At 33.5% G+C, this 21182-nt stretch overlaps 1 protein-coding gene across 1 annotated transcript; it reads right to left on the minus strand.

Moving 5' to 3' along the window:
* Nucleotides 1-2942: 2942 nt before the first annotated feature.
* Nucleotides 2943-20136, minus strand: LOC106068470 (NADH-ubiquinone oxidoreductase 49 kDa subunit-like). Its single transcript, XM_056009969.1, has 13 exons — nt 19978-20136; nt 17759-17862; nt 16869-17059; nt 15359-15479; nt 13503-13615; nt 12778-12852; nt 12451-12614; nt 11393-11512; nt 10913-11042; nt 7245-7340; nt 6788-6871; nt 5127-5184; nt 2943-3544 (listed from the first exon to the last, which is right to left on the minus strand). The coding sequence occupies exons 1-13, from the start codon at nt 20070-20072 to the stop codon at nt 3507-3509; spliced, it is 1389 nt and encodes a 462-aa protein (XP_055865944.1). The 5' UTR covers nt 20073-20136; the 3' UTR covers nt 2943-3506.
* Nucleotides 20137-21182: the final 1046 nt, after the last annotated feature.

Consider the following 21182-nt stretch of genomic DNA (forward strand, 5'->3'; position numbering starts at 1 on the left):
AATTTGTAATAGATCTAGAGCAACGATAATAAATCTGTGCGATTAGAAATATTTGTTTTTGTTTAGCGCAATTAATAAAAATAATTTAATTTATAGAGCGCTATTAACAAACAAAATGTAGGCTCAAGGCGCTGTGATAACAATACAAACACAAACACGAGAGCTAAAATGACAAATGAAAAAAAAAGTTCCCCTTTTAGACCTTGTGATCTATAGGGCAGATGACGTAAAGGTCCAACAAAGCATTAGGGTTTATTAAAAGAAATTTCTATTAATCAAATAAGAACATAAAACTAAAATGTTATTTAACCTTGGTTAGGCCAATAATAGAATATGCATCCTCCGTTTGGGACCCCTCAACTCAAGAAAAGATTAAGAAACTGGAACAGACACAAAATAGAGCAGTAAGATTCATAACAAACGAATATTCACATTTGACTAGAGTAACACCTTTAGTAAAATCACTAAATTTAGAAAGCCTTCAGGACAGAAGGCTCAAAAGTAAAGTAGCAATTATACATAAAACACTGAAACATAATCTTCAAATACAAAAAACAAAATTTAATAAAATACTCTAAAAGACACAAAGATAAAGGCACATTCCTCATCCCATATGCTAGGACAAATTTGTACAAATACTCCTTCTTCCCTAGTGCTATTAGAGCATGGAATGGATTGCCTGAGCTAGCCAGGAAAACCAGTGACTTGGCAGAATTTAAGTCATTGGTTAATATGCATGACGCGTAGGACGTAATCATCTTCTTTTTTGAAGTAACGTCTGTATTATATAAGATAAGATAAGGTCATCTGATTCTGTGGCCTACGGTTTACGAGGGTGTCATGTGACCAGCACAACGACCAACCGCCTTTACTTTTCCCCAACTAATGTTAGAGCTGTGTGGACTCAGAGGCGCCCAAAAATCCAGAAATAAAAAAATTCCAGTCTTCACCAGGATTCGAACCCGGGATCCCCGAATCAGAAGCCAAGCGCTTTACCGCTCGGCCACCGCAAACTAATCTAAAAGTTTTAAACAGATAGGTCTTATTGTTCTTCTTAAAAGTAGTGTAGCATGTTGTCTGTCTGAGGTGAATGGGGAGTTCCAAACCTTTGGTCCGTGCACTGAAAAAGCCCGCAGACCGTAGCTTTTGAGATAAACGTGGCACCACAAGAAGTGTTGACTCTAATGAGCGCAGGGTTCTCTGAGGGACATATTAGTTCGCTGAGATACAAGGGCATTTCTTTATTATAGATTGTAGCTTTCCTATCACTTGTTAAGACCTGTTGGGAAAGTGTTGGGGGGGGGGGGGGAAGAAGGTATCTGGGTTAAGGGGAGGTATCCCTAGAGAAAATTGAGTTTTAGGTCTAGAATATCGATTTTTAACTAATAACATAATTAAGTAGATCAATCATTTTTCTTTATATTACAATCATTTTTATTGCTTAAATCTGTGTCTAAAACATGTTTTTTTTAATGTTTATGTAAGGGCTATGAGACAAAATCTTAATAAAATTTATACTTTAAACTCATTTTTCTCAAAATGTTAGTTTTTGCACATGTCACTTTGCCTTACTAGGAATTTCTCCTAAACTACTTGATAGATTTTGATGAAATTTGAAACACTTCTTAAGGACATCATTAACTTTACTCGTACAATGATTTTTTTTCAATATTTTATATTACTTTTTTTTTAAAAGTATTTTTAATTAATATTTGTCCTGTTTTTTTAGGTCTAAAAAATACTAAAAATTCAAAAATTTGTAAAAAATTTAACATACTTAAATCTTTAATTCTGACGTTGTACCAATTTAGAGGATCCTTTTTTCTTATCTTTTAATTCAATTTCATGTATTTCTGATCAATAGTTTTTACAAAATTCAGAGTTTTAATTTGTATACAATAAACAATATGGCCGCCGTTACCATGGCAACCATCATTCAAAAAAAAACTTTTTTTTTAGCATTATTTATTTTAGAATATCATTATATATTACCATAACAAATTTCAAAGGCCTAGCTTTAGAAATAACAAAAATAAGATTTTCAGGGATACCTCCCCTTAATGTTAGCGTGATCGCTTTAAAAAAAAAAAACGTTGTACGACTTCAATTAGAACTCAGGGCTCTAGCTTCATCAAGGGGGCTAATTCAGTTTAGAACACCACATCTAAGTATAATTTCTTTTTCTTGTTCGATACCAAACAACATAATTAATTACCAAACGTTAATTAACAAATTGGTTAATTTTTTGTAATGGATTCTTGTGTTGTCAGGTATAAGAAATAATTGTGCAAAATGTTAACTTGATCCAAGTTTGGGTGCACAAACTTTTACCAGACAGACTGAGTAGATATAAGCTTTGTTAAGTTCATCTGTTCAAAGGTAGCAAGATATATAGGTGAGTGATCTAGCATGTTTCAAATGAAGCTTTATATATCTAAATATATACAAGTGATGCATGCAAAAGCGACATGAAGCTCTTCAAAATCAACAGCTGGGAAAAAGTAGCACTGGATAGATTCACATGGAGAGCGAGCATAAAGGAAGGGTCTCGGATTGCAGATGCCATACACAACAGTAGTAAAAAGAAAGGTGAAAAGCCTGGTGATTACATATGCCCGACCTGTGACCGCTGCTGTGTATCAAGGATTGGCCTCATTAGTCACTAAAGAAGTTGCAGAGGGAAAAGATAATCTCTGGGGTCGTAAAATGCTACAGACTGATTCATTTAGAGAATCTGTTCTTTACAAGTCTTCACTAGATTCATTTAGAGAATCTGTTCTTTACAAGTCTTCACTAGATTCATTTAGAGAATCTGTTCTATATTGCAAGATTTTGTTTAATGGCTCAATATTACTTAAAACACACTTCACATTCAGACATGTAACAATCAACTCATTTCATATTCAGACATGTTTGTACTAGGAATCAAAAACAAAGATCAATTATATATTATGTTTCTTTTTATTTTCTGGTTTGCTCAATTCAAAAGACAAAAGAACAAACAAAAGCAAGATATTTGTCAGTCTGTCACTGTCTGTTCTTCACAACTGGACAACTCAAATCTTCAGGGTCCAGTACTCAGCCTACAAATTGTTTTCACTTGGCATAAACTTCTTTTTATAGCCTTTACCTTGCTGTCTTTTTTTTTTTTAAACAGTTTAGTACAGCTTTAGAATTCATAACTAAAATAAAGTGTATACGTCACAGAACATCGTCTAATATTTTTTCCAACTAAACAAGAACCAGCTTTCAAAAAGAAAACTACATAACAATAAATGTATAATCAGAAGGAACATTTTGTTAATACTACCCTAAACATGAGATTGTGTCAGTGGAGCTCAGATCACATTCAACCAAACCCAACTGACATTGTCTAAGCCATCATAAATCATATTTATGTACAGTATATTAATGAAAACCTATTTCTTAGTCACCATTGCTAAAACTGGTATTAAAAGGTACAAACACTGTTATAATTTAAGTTTGACAGATATAGTCCTGATTGTCTATCTGTCCACCTCACCAAACACAATATCTAAGGTACCTGAAAAGTAGATTCATATTAAATTCATTAAATTCAAAATTTAAATATATACATATATATATATATTTCGAGATGCTTAACCATAAATACATTTAAATAACTATGGCTGAATAAGCTCTGGAAGTGTGTCATTCAACACAAAAAAAACGAAATCACAATTATGTGGCCTGATCATTAGTTCATGGGTTTGGCGTTGGGCTGTAGCTCCAGAGAGCTAGTCCAACTTACCTTTGTAGGTGTATAACAATAGAAATAATAAATAAAATTGACATTCTTTGAGAAATTTACAATTTTGTAAGCTTAGTGCACAAATGTTTGGGAGGCGCTTAGGCTGAGTGGTAAAGCACTTGGTTTCCAAACCGAGGAGTCTTGGTTTCAAATCCTGGTGAAAACTGGGATTTTTTATTTCAGGATCTTTAAGGTTCAAAACTACTGCCTTCAGGATACAATAATCTGTCTCTTTTCTCCCATCTCTTCCACTGTTCATCCACCCAACGTCTAACCTTGTGCCTCAGAACCAGACACAACAGAATAAGACAACATATGTTCTGGAAGCTAAAAAAAAATGGAACCAGCAAAATCTTCCTTTGTGGAGTGTCACCAAAGAATGCTGATCGTGTCCTTCAAAACTGCATTCTTCATCAACAGGCGCAAACAAGACACTAGCCCCAAAACACACCTATAGAAATAAAACTATATGGAGAGCTGCCTTATTTGGAAACCCCTGCACAGTTCATCTTGCAAATTGGTCTAGTCATCTGAACACTCCAACATAACAATGAAAACGAGGAAGAAGAAGAACCCACTGTTATCCCCCCTTCCACCTGTATCAGTCCAACTATTTTTACATCTTTTAGGTTCTAATACAGGTTTTCAGCTTTTAGCATTCACTTTTTATTTCACTTTTTATCTATGGGGCTCTGACGACTGTGTCCTAATTAATCTTATATGGCTATCAAAAAATAAAGATTTACTGCTGCAGGGGTAAACGACTGTATAGAAAACAACCAGCACACTTTTATTTAATATGCGATGGGCACTAACACTATGGTACACCCTTTTCTCATTCATCTTTGCCTGACATCTCCGCCCCCTTCCATTTTCCCGCGCTTTTACACAAGCGTAGCTCATTTCTTTTCTGCCTTGATAGAGAACAACATCGGACAGATAAGTTAACTTAAGACTATCTTGTGTTGTTTTTTATTTTGTTTTGTAGCTGATGAAGGCCTAGTGGCCCAAACGTCCTTTGTTTTACTTGGTCCGGCAGGGTTACATATATGCATGTTTTTCATATTTTCTATACAATGGCTATCAACCATGCATTTACAAAAAGGTGAAAGTCCATTAACTAGTGTGTTTACAGACAGGCCCAGTCCCCTTCACCAAAAAAAAATTTACCAGACTTGAGTATGTTAGCAATTCCAAAGCTATTGTGCAGCTTCTGGAAATTATGCATATTTTCTGAAGTTCCTGCACATTAACTTTAATTTAACCCTGAATTCAGCCATTTCTACTTTCATCATGAAAAAATAAGAAGAACCGAATGTGCCAATTATCAAAATTATCATTTAAAAAACCTCACCAATGATAGCTACAACGTCAGCTAACATGTGTTTCTTGGATAATTTATCCAGGGCAGCCTGTAACAAAAGAAAGATTAAGATTATTTCTTCTTCTTCTAGCAAGCTTTTTGCTGCTGAGCTGTAAGCTCTTTAGCAGTCATAAATACACAAACTTTTATATTATACAAAGAACAATTCATGCCTTGTGATACAGCTTGTAGCTAGAAATGCTTTAAAAGATGTTACATCTTCTCATAGCTGGATTCTTCTTACAACTGGATTTTACTCAATTGTTAAAACAAGACTTTGTGTAACAAAGAGGTCATAAAAGATAGTGTGGCATTTGGATATTAAAAAACAATGAAGTTATCAAGAAATTAATAGATTGGGATTTTTAGCATTAGATTATAATGAAATAAAAAAACAAACAACACAAAAATGAGTGCCCTGCTACCTCCAAGTTCTCAAGCTTTCTCTTTCATTGCAATTTAGTTTTAAAGGAGAAAAAAAGGGGGAAAAAAAAAGAGAGTAGAGAATTTAGTGAGGGACCATAAAATTTTTTTTATCATAAAGGTGATTAGATTCTCATATTAATTTGGAATAATTATCTAGAGCCAAACTCTGACCTATTCAGGTCAGTTCTCAGTAGTTACAAGGGAGGGAATGAGCTAACAAGAATTGATTCTGTAGCTGAAGTACTCACAGAATTTCAAATAATGAGAGACAAGTCTTCCAAAGAAGAAAAACTGGTTTCAATGAATTAGGTAAAGAGAGAGAGGAGTACTTGGAAATGAGATATTTGCCTAAGAGTACAAAATATTGAGATGTACTGAGCTAATGTGGTAAATAAAGGAAATTACAAATAAGAGACAAAAGTACAATATTACAAAGACTGTTTCTGTGGAAATAAAACTCAAAATCGGCCCCCCAAAGTGGTCCACTCTGGCAGATACAATGGCAGGTATCATTATTTTCAGCATGAATATCAGAATATCTCTGTCGATACAAAAAGAAAAAACGTGTAGGTGTCAAAAGTGTTGTCGATATTATTGTATATTTAGTCTGACTGATGACATGATACTATAGGATAAGGAGATTTATTAATGTTGTTATGATTACATAGTTAATATTCATATGTACTTAATGAACTGATAGTTATGAAGATATAGTTCAATGTAAACTGATGTTATTAAATGATTATCTAATTGATTTAATTGTTGGACCAATCCCTCATTCAAGGCCTCAAGGACGAAACTTTTCCCTTCGGTTAAATGTTCTCCATACTATGCAAATTGCACATGACTTGTATAGTATGACACACTGCTTTTTTTCCCTTTAGGGCAAGACCTTTTCAAAGTGAAAATATGATGCTTTTCTTTTGTAAATTTACATAGTGAAAACTTGATGTTTGTAGCCCACATGCCTAGAATGTGTCACTCAATGTCTAATAAGGCTAGGGGTAACAACAGACTATGGATGAGAATATGTTTTGTTATTAAAGGTAAACTTTTTCAAAATGGTAACTGTTGTCGTTTTTTCCCACGAGACTATAAATAAGTATAATGTTGTTTAAAGCGTAAGTTAACTTTGCTTAATATATCAAGGATGAATTTCAATACAGAGACAATTAGTACAACTCAAGTTATATTCCAAACCACAATTGAAAACCTGTTTCACTTACCAAATGAGCAAAGCCAGGAGCTTTAATTTTACATCTGTAAGGTTTGTTGGTTCCATCTGATATTAGATACACACCAAACTCTCCCTAAACAAACAAACACACATTTTACTACATGTACCAAACTGTTCCAATACTAACAATAATTGTGTATTTAAAGAAATATGCCCCTAATTATCTCATACACAAAATACACTAGAATACTACAGAGCTAAAAAAGTGCTTAAAGATAAATGAACCGAGTTTACACTTATACAGTACTTATCCACATATTCCTTGCACTAGATAATGAAAATTACAGAATGTGTTTTATATATACATTTGCTTAAATGCAATTTAGGAAGCCTACCTAAACTGTTGGAAAACAATACAAAATGATAGAGGGTTTGAATGATAAGCCCCAATCAATTCGTCATTAATACAATAAAATCAAATGTTGTCAAAGTAAAACATTCCTAACCTTTGGAGCTTCAACTGCTGAGTAGGTTGTACCTGGAGGGACTTGGAATCCTTCAGTAAACAGCTTGAAGTGATGGATCAAAGACTCCATGGAATCCTACATTACATTCAAGCAGAGAACAAAAAAAAAACAATGAATGGTAATAAATGGACAGAGTAGGTGAAACTGAAGTTTTAGCAGCAAAATCTTGATCTGCACAACTTGTTCCTGCTTACAGCTTCCACGAGGTTTGATACATTAAAACTAACAATAAGTAATGTGCTGAAAAAGGGGGGGGGGGGGGGAATTATAGTCTAATTCTGATAATCTAAGAGAATAGAAAGAAACAAACAAAACTGACTCAATCTAAACTGAGATTGTATGATTTTCAAATATAAATAGAATGATAATTAAATAGATATCAAATATATTCAATACCATTCTGACATTTCAAAGCACTTTACTTAACACACCTTATATATATAGTAGCTTCTTATATTAGGCACAGCTCATCGAATTCTCCTTTAAGAAACACGTCGCTTTTTTTGTTTATAATTAATTTGTTTTTATGTTTGGAGCTAAAAACGACGTTTCGGGACAGTGCATGTCCAATTTTAGATAAGTTCCTGTATTTTTGTTCCGCTTTTTCAAAGCAGATGGCAGTTTTTTAGATTCTCGGTAACCAAGTATGTAAAGCTATTGTTTTAACCTCCCCCGGCAATTCATACCCATATAAGGGATGAAGGCTATATTATTAGCCTGTTTGATCGTAGGCTGGTGGATCTATCAAAATAAGCTTCCAAACATCTTTAGAAAGACATTTCAATCACATTCATACTGTTAGCTGTTAAATCAAATTAAAAAAGGAGGTGTTTCAATGAATAATAATGAATTAAACACATTCTCCTATAGTGCACAAGGCAAAATCGTAATAAGAAATATTATTGGGATTAATAAATCTATGATTTTTTTCAATAAATAAATGTGACCTAGATCGAGATATCTAGAATATATAATTTATGAATGAAAGAAAAAGTGCGGGCTGCTAATTTGAAGCCAGAGAATATGCCCACTGCAGGTGATCACGCCAGGCGAGCGCTGGTGGTGAGGATCGAGGTATACACTAAGCGTGTAGTGTCACAACCTATCATACAGGCAGTGGAGGGAAGGGGGAGAGAGTCATGAAAAGAATTATAAGCATCTATGGGAGGAAGGGGATGTTAAGGTGTAACAAAATGAACATCCGAATTATGAAAAGAAGAGGGACCTTGGATGGGAATTAAAAGAAAGAGACAAAGAATACATGTAGCCTAGTTGAAAATATCATGTTTATTAAATTATAATAATTAATTTATAGATCTATAATTATATAGATTTATTTCTGTCTGTTTCTACACATAGATTATATAGGTAGGCATATATATATATATATATATATATATATATATATATATATATATATATATATATATATATATATATATATATATATATATATATATATATATTATATCTAGAGAGAGAGAGAGAGAGAGAGAGAGAGAGAGGCAATATACTATAAATACATATTGCAGAAGTGAATCTACTTCTTTTAATACAATCTAAATAATTTTTAATTAACACAGATATAATTTATTAGCAATAACATAGTGGTGTTTCTTAACGGTGCTCGATGTGTGCTAAAGGAGAAAGCACAAAAACTGCGTTTATTATAGGAGCATGAAGTGACCTGATTTATTTTAAAATAAAATCTTGACTATGAGTGGTAATTCAAAGAAACACAGCTATTTTTATAGTCCTTTAGTTGCAGAATAAGAATCTGCTTTCAGTTTTTTTTGTAAGTTAAACCGTCACCAAATAAAAAAATAAAATAAAAATTTGACCTAGTTCCCGAATACAGTGTGCCTAATATAAGAATCTACTATATATATATATCTTTCTCAGCCCTTTAAAAAAGATAAAATATGTGCAGTGGGGTGTTCAGAGAGTGCTAAATGATTAATTAAACAAATTATGAGATTTAAAAAGATTATCTTATATGATTTCCAAATAATTTTTTTTAATTTATCCTTTGAAACAATGTCAATGTTTTGGTCAGTTCATTTAAAATCTTTGCCTTGCAAGACTAACATATTGAATATATTGGTATATAGCACTGTACCATCAATTTATCTTTTAAAGATCAATGACTTCATAGGTATTGAAAATTCATGATAAATCAGTCATTCTGTTAGCTAATATTTATTTTAAAAAATGTATAAATAAATGTTTACAATGTTTTATTTTTTTTTTAGTTGGTTTCCAGAGGGGATGGTGTTTTAAGGGCGAATTACTCTGAGGTAAAAAGGATTAAAATGTATAATCAACAATTAGGATAATAATAAACTACTAACACAGCGAAATAGGAAAAACAACCAAAAAAAGCAAAGAACTCTGATCCAACTTACTGACGAACTAGCCCTAAAACACCACCTACCCAATAACAGAGATAAAATTACCAGATTTTCAAACATAACGCCTGGACTCAACTACAAACAACCAACCATTAAAACACATTTGCTAAATAACACCCTAACAAAAGAATCAAATCCACTGGAGCTCAAAGTAGGCATGCTCAAACAATTGAAAGCTATCCAAAAACAGCTATCCATATATATACCGATGGATCGGCCTACAAAGCCACATCAATGCTGGTGTTGGTGCCTTCCCATTCTTACCCCCCCCCCCCCCCCTAAACACTTTGAAATAAGTGCAGCATGTGGCAATTACTGCTCAAACTTCCAAGCCGAAATTGAGGCAATTACCATAGCATTACAGACAGTGGAAAACAAATTGTATGAAGGAGTGCAATCAGCATCAGATATTGTTGTCTTTACAGGCTCCCAATTCACTCTGCAAGCACTTAACAGCAGCACCTCAAACAGCCCAAGAGAGTTGACAACACTAATAGTGATATCAAAATTAAATATCAATATCATACTACAGTGGATCCCTGGACACAATGACATCATGGGAAATGAAAAGGCAGATAAACTATCAAAGGCAGGATCATCTATGGAACAACCAGATAGACCTGTTAACTACCTCACCCTAAGGTCAATGTTAGTCAACAATCACAAAGAGGAGTGGCTCAACCAATGGGCATCAGGAAATACAGGCAGAGCCCTGTACCAAGAAATGACCATGCCAAACAAACAGGGCAGTATTAACTTCCTCCCCTGCAAAGAACAATCTACAATTTTCCAACTACACACCTCTGTTAAATTACCACCTGAACAAAATAAATTCCACACAACTCACCCTCTGTAGACACTGTGCCCACCCTTATGAAACCGTAAGCCATATCCTCTTTGGCTTCCCCTTCCTAATCCACCTTAGGCAGACCCCACTTCCACTACAGCCCAACACCCTGTACAGCAGTGCTGAACAACTGAAGAAAACAGCACACTATTTTTCCTGGGCACAGTCTGCAAAAGAGCTCACAGCTCAGCAGCAATAAAGCTGGCTAGAAGAAGAAGAAGAATCAACAATTTGACTTTCTTAATTTTCATTCTGATAATACCATGAAAAAATAATTTTAGTCTGCTAACAACCTACTATAAAGAGAGCCAGACTATGTTTTTATAATCCAGCATCTGTTTTTCTGTCATTTTGAATGGATATAAAACTAATGTTTAGTAAAATCAAACCTTCATTTCTGCACGTCTGGGAGGTGTAACTTTGTTATCATCAGTCTTAATCTCACCCTGCGGCATTTTATTCATGCACTGTAAGATGATTCTTAAACTCTGTCGCATTTCCTCCATACGAATAAGATACCTGGAGAAAAATGGCTACAATTAAGATCAACTAAAATGAGGAGTCTTTGTTTCAACCAGGTGACTAATAATGTGTGTCTTTTTTTTCCCCTTAATTTTTCTCTCTTCAAAATTTCAACTCCCAAAGGCAACTTTAAATATTTTTTTTTATAACTGCCAAACCTGTAGCCTGTCAATTGGTTTTAAATTTCCTTGTGAAAATTTTGCATACAGCATTTCAGCCCTGATTCTAAAACATTAAGCTGTTATATTTTTAATAGAGTTTTAAAAAAAATATTCTTATGATATTAAATGTCCAAGCCTTTAAAAAAAATAGGACAGTTAAAAATAAAACAAAAAAGGAAATATTACCTATCATAACAGTCTCCTCTGTTTCCAACTGGAACATCAAAGTCAACCTCAGCATAAGAATCGTAGGGCTGAACCTTGCGGACATCCCATTTGATACCAGAACCACGAAGCATCACACCACTGAAGTGAACCAAGATAGTCTTATTTATAAAACAAAAGCAAACATAGTATAAAAAGCTAAGGGTGTAATTAGTAAGATACTTTAGTAGGGGACTATTGGACTGAGTATTTAAGTGCTTGCTTGGTGATGATTGGGATTCTAAATTTCAGGATATTTGGACGCCCTAGAGTCCGCCCAACTCTAATAGGTACTTGACATTAGTTGGGGAAAGTATAGGCAGTTGGTCGTTATACTGACCACATGACACCCTTGCTAATTGTCAGCTAAAGAAACAGATAAGCTTTACATCAACTGCCCAATAGATTGCAAGATCTGAAAAAGAAATTTACTTTTAGTCTTTACTAAAGAATATAACAAGAAAAAAAAAGGGGGGGGGGGAACATTTCAGAAGTTGGTCTGTATGAAGTCTGTCAATGTGATACTTAAATAGTGAGTAAACAGTCATCCATTGCTTTACCTTCAAATAAATATTCAGAGTTTCATAAGGTTGTTATTGTCAGAAATAGTATTGGGTGTAAGCACTCCACAATCTATAAAATGCTTCCAACAGGAAATGTCTCAAATAAACAACCAGTCCAACTCCAAGCTTTCACATGTTTTGACAGAACTGTTATCACTAACAGGGAAAAGGCAGGTAACTTGCACCTAAAACAGTGAGCTTTGGGCAAGAGGGGCTGTTGGCAGAGCCTGCCATACCGTGATCCCAAACTGTATTGGCACTTGCAGTTATTTTGGACACATCAGCTGTGTGGAAAGGAGTGAACAGCTGTGTAGGTGACATTGTTCTGACCATAGCTAATGCCCAGGCTTTTATCTTATTTATAAGATGATCTATAGTTGCTTTGCGACTGTAGGAGGCCATAGAAATATTCAGAACAAAGAAAACTTCTTCATGTGTGTTCAGGCTAGTTAAGGTTCATTTGTTTAGTCTACTTACCTGAAGCCATAGGTCATAGCTTCCTCTGCGGATATAACACCAATGTCAATAGTTCTAGCCTTCCAGATCCTGTTCTCTGTCAGAAGGTCATCCACTTCATCCAGCCGCTGACTGAATTTGCTGGCCCACTCATAGATATCCTCCATGAGTCCCATGGGCATGTCCTAGAACAAGTAGTATGACCTTACTGTTAGCATTTTGTAATTGGCACACAAGGAATTTTTTTAAAAAATTATTTTATATTTTGTTTTGGAATTTATTTTTTTTTAATAAAGCTATTAAACATTTAAAGAGAGAGCAATTATTTGATAAACGTAAACTTCTTACAAGTGTAACTCCTCCAGGACGAAAGTAAGCTGCATGCAGGCGTGCTCCAGAAACTCTCTCATAGAACTCCATGAGCTACGAAAACAGAATATACATCCTACATTAACAGGGAAGCAAAGGAAAACTTAGAACTAACATGAAAACAATACTGCAAAACTTCATCACTTTTGTAAAAAAAAATTTTAAGAAAAAAATATTTGAATTACAATGAAATTTATAAAAAGAAACAACTTTTATAATGTTAACGCGAGGTTACATAACATTGTCTTTTAATAAGTCTATAATCTTTAAAAAATTTAGGTTAGAAAGATAAAATATATTGGTAGTCTTTTTTAAACTGATTGAAATTGATCTATAATTTTTCCGTAATGTAATCCTAGTATAGCTTGCAGCTACATTTTTGTAAGTCTAGTGTAGCCAGGAGCTACATTTCCTTAAATGTAAACCTAGTGAAGCCTGTATCTACATTTCCATGATATAAACCTGGTGTAGCCCGTAGTGATACAATCATACTTTTAAACATTTTACATTCAAAATAAATTTTCCTTAATGTACTAGTTTTATTCCACTTAAAAAACATTTTTACTCAGTACATTATTTCAAAGGATCCCATTAAAAAATCCATATTGAAATGAAATAATAAAAAGATTTTGTTTAAGCCATTTCAACTATATTTACTATGATTTAACAAAACAGATTTTTTTAAAAGTATAACATAAGCTTACTTTTTCTCTCTCTTCAAACAGCCAGAACAAAGGAGTCATAGCCCCAACATCCAAAGCGTGGCTTCCAATAGACATGATATGGTTGAGAACTCTAGTAATTTCACCAAACAGTGCTGGCAGGAAAAAAAAAAGCACACACTTAAATGAATTACAATTTCTAGACTTGTTCCCTTCTATAAGTTTGTTATATACCTAAATACCTTTAAGTGCTTCGGTGTTGTGTCTTATGCAGATAAATCAAACACAGGTAACACTCGAATAACGAAGTCAAATAACACAGGCCAAAGGCCTACAATTTAAGTTGTTCGACGCTGATAGCGCATGTCGAACAAGAACCGTCGAATGTCGTCAAGCTAAATATCTACGTCCATAACAACTGCCTCTCTCTAAAGCCGTCAAAAGTAGTCTGTTTACATTTCGCTATTCTTCCTAAAATCCTCATCTTGTTTGTACATAGTCCCTAAGTCAAAACATTCCCTTTCTTTGAAATAAATAACTAATTCCTAATTGTGCCAAAAATACTCCTACTATTGTTAGCCTTTTGCCTCTGTTATTGGATTTCATTGAGTGTTACCTCCATTTGATTTATCTGCATAAGACACAGCGCAAAAGCGCCTAACAATACAAAATAGAAAACATGCTAGTCAAATTACATCATACAGAATTTTCATTAACATGGGGTGATATGGAGCACGTGTGTTGCCAAAGTAACAGGCTAGCGATTGGCTGGTGGCTATGCAGTGAGGATGATGAAATTACAATAAGGTTGTAATGTAAATGTGAAACGAGAGACATTCTAGGGACATGAAAGAGTAAAGACATGATTATGTTGTGATTTAGATTTTGTTTAAATATCAGTTTATTTCATCACTATTAGATCTCATCTCAAGTTGAATATCTGTATATTGTAATAAAAGTTACATTGAGTTTTTTGTTCACAAGTGAAGTTTGGTTCAAGCTATTTAAAGTTTATTTATTAAAAAATATATAATGCATACATCTATCTATTCAGTTGTACTAGCTACAAGCCAATAATCAAACAACAACATGGGGACATGTGGCTTAGTGGCATAATCCACATGGATATCTGTGGGGACTTGAGTTTAAATCTCCAATGCTGGCTTCAAAATTTTCTTTAGAGATTTAACTCCACGTGAGTTGCATTTACTGCGCACTTAATGGCAACATGAAAACTTAGAAATCACAACTTCCAGACACGTTTACAAAACAAAAATTGGACCTGTGTCTAATAAACATGCTAACCTAACACAGAGATAACTAAACAAAAAAAAAAAATTAATAATTTGAAATAAATCAATGTATCTTTGGACTGGTAAAACCAAAAGTAAACCAGCGATTTAGCACTGAAGAACAAATTAATGAAAGCCTTGGAAAGTTGAATAGGTAGAACAAATTATGACAACATGTACAAAAACAGCAGTTTATTTATTTACTCTTAGCTTCAAACAAAGTATTTAAGGTGAACTCAAAACTCCAAATGTCATAAGAAAAACTATTTTTGACTCATACAGAATGAGTTTGCACTTTTACATATTAGTGTTATTTTTAAATCATGTTTTAGTGAAGATTTTGTAAGAAAACTATACTTTTGGATACTTTTTTTTACAAAATGCATTGTGCCCATTCCTCAGTGTCTAAATTATCCAGAAATACTGACAGTGAATGAGGCATATCTATTTTTTTTTAAAAAAGCATCATATGTGGGTTATCTTTTAATTTACGTTATTTTTCATTGCTTACAATTTGAATGGTGAGTTTTAAAACCAAAAGTAAGAGTTAGAAAAAGCATAAATTCATAACTTGACATTGGCCCAGCAATCGTAAGTAGTACATACTTCTTATCATTTTGGCTCTAGGTGGTACCTCGATGTTGAGTAGTTTTTCTATAGCAAGACAATAGGCCTGCTCACTGCACATCATAGAGACGTAATCCAATCGGTCAAAATAGGGTAAAGCCTGTGAATAATACGACAGTTCTATACAATATTTAGAGCAACTTTTTTTTTTTAAATATTGTCACTTCTATATTGAAATAATTTGATACCTTTTACGCTCAGAAATACATTGAAGAAATAATGATGAAAATGTAATTAGATCTACTTTATAAGTAGGCTTCTAGCATCGGAATCAATCACTTATGGGAGGTGTGAACTATTATTTGAATTTGAAAGATAGGAGAGAGTGGAGTTGAAGTAAACCTGCGATGGATGGAGGAAGAGGGGTGGCTCCATGACTTCCAGGTAGGGCAGGTATTTCAAAATTAAACTGAGACTAGAGCACAGTTAAAAAGACAGGGATGGAGCAAGGTGGGGGGGGGGGAGGTTGATATATCACAGTCAAGTGTGGTGGGGGGAAAAATGACCTTAACAAGTAGCTAATCAGCTGATGAAATGAAATGAGGGGAAAAAAATAATGTGGACCGAAAGAATGATAATAATAATAATTGTATTTATAAAGTGCTGTTAACAAACAAAATGTAGGCTCAAGGCGCTGTGATAACATTACAAACACAAACACGAGAGATAACAGGACAAACTAATCTAAAAAAGTTTTAAACAGGTAGGTCTTAATGTTCTTCTTGAAAGTTGAGTAGCATGTTGTCTGTCTGAGGTAGGAATAACAGTATACAACATTGTAATTACTAGACTAGACTAACACCCTGCTATTGTTGAGCCACTTTAAGCTTAATTTTATCGAGTGCTCAGAAAGAGAAAACTGTATGAATTATACAACTAGTGATCTCTGCTCATCTGAGTTTTTATCTTTTGTACTCATGTGACTAGCCTGAGTGTCTTACAAATTTCTAATAAGGATTAATACAACAGTCTTTTGTCAAGTATTAAATGTGTCAAGGTCTACAAAACAACTTGTTTTGTTTTTTTACACATATTTCCAGAGAAGTCTAAAAATGTCCAGAAGAACTAAGCCCATGTGGAAATAAAAATATAATAAACTGTACAATAAAAATAATATAAAATATTCATGAAAGTATTGTTTAGTCTCTGATTATGAAGTGGCAAAAATGCAACCTCAATTTTCCTTGTTAGTTGTGCATTATTCTAACTTAATGATTTTGAATTTATTATTCAAAGTGATTTATATTGTGCATTTATGTTTATAGTATTGTGTGGGTTTATTTTTTTTATTCCAAGTCTGAATATTAAAGTATTCAACTTCATAAGGTGTATTGTTCATTTATCCTCACTTCACAACTCTGGCAACACTTGGATGTAATATACAGCTCACTAGACTGGAAATACTGATTTCCGTTACCCACCCAATACCAAAGCAACACGTCTGTACTTAGCCACTAAACTAAGCTGAGTGTATAGTAACTAGACTAACCTGAGTGTATGTCTTGTATTCAATCAGCTTTTCAGTTCCTCTGTGCAAGAGGCCAATGTGGGGGTCAGCCCTCACAACATTCTCCCCCTGCAGAGTCAGCACCAGACGCAGGACACCATGAGCAGCTGGATGCTGAGGCCCAAAATTCATCACAATGTTGTGCACTTCTCTTTCTGCATCATGTTCACGGACTGGTGAAGGTTTATATGAATAATGTATGAAGTTTAATACACAGTTGTTAAGACTAATTTTTGAAGGTTTTTATTAATAATGTATAAAGTTTAATACAAGGTTAAGACTGTAATTTGGACAGGTTTATAAATATTAAGTTTAACATAAAGTTTTTCTTATTTTAACAAGATAAGAAACAGTAAAAAAAGATTTAGAAATATAATGTAATTGAAAGTTGTTGTTTTTTCCTAACTTTGAATAAGTGTTGGGAAAATAGAAAGGATATAAGAATAAGGTAAAATAGAGTTTACAAATATTTAAGTTGGTCAAGATATTGTGCCACAACTGTTTGTAGTGATGATATATCTCAAGAAAAAAAAAATAAGTAAAAATTTTTGGTTTAACTTTGTTTTAAAAATTGGGTATTTAAAATATTTCATTTCACTCTACTCATGCAAAGTTTGTTTTTTTTTTGTTTGCTTTTTTTAAATTTCAATTGCCATTTTAAGCTGATGTTAAAACCAAAGGAAAATTCAACATTTTGAAAAATCGAATTAGCGTTGTTTCACACTGTCGTAATTGTGAGTTTCACATGGCAAAAGATTTTTTTAATTGTTTTAATACTCTAAGCTGTAGCAGTCTAAAAAAGATACTATATGCTCCTATAAATCCTGCTCAGATAAACCTAATACAGGTAGGTGAACTGAACATTATCTTACGATTGTATGGGGGAAGTTTCACATCAGGATCTTCACAGTAGAAGTATGGCTTCTTATATGGCTCCCAGTAATCCTTGTCTGGATACCATACATGTGAGGCAGGTCTGAAATATAAAATTATGCAGACTTTTGATCAGTTTTAATGTTTCACAATATATCTAACAGCACATATTCTCATTTTAAGAAAATTTGGTCACAATCTTCAGAGAAAAACAATATATTGATAATATAGCACTTCATAAAAACAAACTGTGTAATTTCAAAATGTATGGATAATATTACTTGGATATTAAAGAATTTTATTATGGCTAACTTCTACATACAATACTGTTATATATATATAATAAATCATCTTTTTTTTTTGTTGGCCTCATTCAGAAGTAGAACAACTATGGTTTATCTTGTTGAACACATTTTTCATGTGATTGTAGAGCCCTATTCTCAAGAAACATTGCCATCCACATATAATGTACATTGAGGTGGCTGTCAGTTTGGTGGTAGAGGAGACATCCATTTTTTGGTTTGGCACACTTTTCTTCCAGAGCTGAGGCTATACTAATGCCTTTTCACTGTCACATTGTGCTGTCTAGGGCTATGTCTTCCTGGTAGATAGCATCAATTCCCACTGCTTTGAGGTCCCATTTGATTACATCAACAATATATATATTGGTGATGAGGAAGACTAGTTTTTCTTGAGCCCATCTGGAGTTGTCTATAAAGGATGAATTTTGGGATAAGATCATCCTCTATCTGGTAGACATGTCCAACCCAGCACAGGTGGCTTTGACTTTATTTGTGAAGATACCTGGTAAGACCCATTTGAGCAAGTATCTCTGTGTGTTACAATCTTAGATGAAAACATGTGCATTAATTATTCATCGTCAAAAAGATAATGCCCACACAGCAGTTCCCCTTCCTCCAACAGCTGATGTGTCCAAGAGAATTAAATCAGCATATTTCTGATTCAGTTTGAAATTACCAGCGTCGTAGGTTCTGCCAGGTAGATTGTAACACCCTGTGCCAAAAGCTAGAGGTAAAGGTCATCATTATAATAATTATAAAATATAATTATAAACTTAAAATTTAAGCTATTATTATATTGTGCAGTGAGAAAGAAACACATCTCTGGCTCTGTTTATTGTTGACTCATTGATTGATGTCTCTGTCTTATTGACATTTCTGGGTCTGTTGACTCATTGATTGATGTCTCTGTCTTATTGACATTTCTGGGTCTGTTGACTCATTGATTGATGTCTCTCTTGACTCTGTACGAGATCTAATCTAGATCAACACACATCTAATCATGCAAACATAAAATAAGTCTAAAAGTCTGTGTAGAAGTCACTATCCCAGTGACTTAATTTTGGTAGAATAAGTGTCTTCATATTTTTATTTTTTGTGTTTGTGTTTATGCATAATTTGAAAACATCTTAATGATTTAATTTGAGGGGCTATGCCGTGGGGATCTTAAAATTTAGTTAATTTTAATGTTAAATAATGTTAATATAGAGTTCATTAAAATCTGAGTTTATTGATGCCTAAATTATGGTGTCAGGAATCAAATAATGTGGGTCTAATTTGTCCGAATTAAATGAAAACACACAGCCTCTTTGATCTTAAATATAAAAACAAATTTTGACAGGTTACAGTTAGGCACTGTTAGTTAGTGGCATTAGACTTAGAGTAGTTAGAGTCAGTTACTGAGCTAGGCCCTAGTAGGGGCTTAGCCGGCTTAGGGGTACAAATTGAAATATAGAATCTAGATCTAAGTACTGTAGTGACGTAGTGTAGTCATCCTTATAAGTTAATATAAGTTATTCTCCTTAAACTTAAACTAAAGTGACTAAACTTAAAACTACTAATAATAAATATAAACTTATAAAGAAGACTTTGAACTTTGATGTGTATACTTCATTTTCTTTTCTATGTCAAAAGTCAAACCATTGTAAAATAATGCGCAATCAAAGTCAAACTTTCAAATTTGGGCCTATTGGTGTCCGAATAGCATAAAAACTACTCTCTCTCTAGGTCTCTAAGAATAGCAACAATTATATTGAATTATTTTTATTTATAACAATAACAAAACCAACAACTTGAATTTGAAGAAGTCCAAGTCCAAGGGCAAATCTCTTCATTTGTGTATTAGTTAAACATTTTCTTGTCTTATTGACGTTTATTTCTTAAATATAAAAAGATATGCTGAAATGTAACTCTATTACCGGACAGATGTGCATACAGGTCCATGACGAAGCAGTGTATTTTTCAAAATACCTAACGAAGTGGCCTTTCGTATTACTGTCCCTAAAGCGGCCATTTTCGTGACAAATGTAAGTGCAGTTCATTTGATTTTAGTTTCAGCATAGCACTGACCTAAATTAAACTGCAGTAGCCACACGAGTTTTTATGTAATGTATAATATGTTATTTAATCTAGATATATAGATTCTACTTTATCTAGTCTAGAAGGAGCAATGTCTAATCTAGAAAATTCTAAAGCTCTAAAAGAAAATGATTTTCAGTGTAAAATCTTCAATTATCTACTTAATAATTAATTTTCTATTTTTATAAATTTAATATTACATTATATTATGTATAATATAACAATTATACTATCGCATTTGCTATTATATGATATTTGATGCGTAGGCCTATATACTAATATAGTCACCCGAAGTATAGTGCAACAATACTTTTGATAGGCCTACCATCCCCCCTCCCTACAAAAAAAAAACAACAAAAAAACTTGTCCTCATACATAACAAATATAATACCCCCATCCAAATAATTAGGGGAGTCCAATTGCAAGGCGAAACGGTAGGATTAAGTTTAAAACTATTTTATCATAGAAACGGCGTGGCATTATAGGCGAGAAACATTTGAAGCACGTGAAGATAATTGTATGTTTTGTAATGGACTTTATTCTTGTAATATCATTAGCGCCCTGTAGTGGACCGGTGCCAGCTTTGGTCACGCAATTTAAAAGACTTCGATCCAAGAACGATATATGGTAGGACATGTGGTTCCGGCAAGAAAAGACGGTTAGAATCGCGTGTCAGAGAAATGTTTATCCAAGTGTAATTTTATTAGAACGTAATGTTCTATACAATATTTAAATAAGGAAGCAATTAATACAACATATATTTGTTTTATCCCTCGAGTACAAAAAATGACCACCTCCTATAATAGGTCGATCCCCACAATTCAAGACACGCAATGGTACGCCTATTAATTGGTAAGCCTGGGCCTACTGCATATCAATTCTAGAAAAAAAAAATAGGCCTAAATGTATATAGATACGAATCTTACATGCTTTCTGGTTGGCTTAACAGGCAATCAATGCCAACTATAATCCGTACCGGTAAATTTGTCATCGTTGATTGAAAAGAGTTGAACAGTCATCCGCGAAGCGCAATTTAGTAATTCTT

This window comes from Biomphalaria glabrata, chromosome 14 (genome assembly GCF_947242115.1).
Source record: "Biomphalaria glabrata chromosome 14, xgBioGlab47.1, whole genome shotgun sequence".
In the NCBI taxonomy this organism is placed as follows: domain Eukaryota; kingdom Metazoa; phylum Mollusca; class Gastropoda; family Planorbidae; genus Biomphalaria; species Biomphalaria glabrata.

What these genes read in the sequence shown, in the direction of transcription:
- LOC106068470 (XM_056009969.1), bottom strand. Translation starts at nt 20,072, where the DNA reads ATGGCCGCTTTAGGGACAGTAATACGAAAGGCCACTTCGTTAGGTATT. An exon ending in CAGCAGTTGAAGCTCCAAAG is followed by an intron (nt 6,872 to 7,244) that starts GTTAGGAATGTT and finishes TTGTTTGTTTAG; the next exon opens with GGAGAGTTTGGTGTGTATCT. An exon ending in TGACGTTGTAGCTATCATTG is followed by an intron (nt 3,545 to 5,126) that starts GTGAGGTTTTTT and finishes TCTACTTTTCAG; the next exon opens with GTACCTTAGATATTGTGTTT.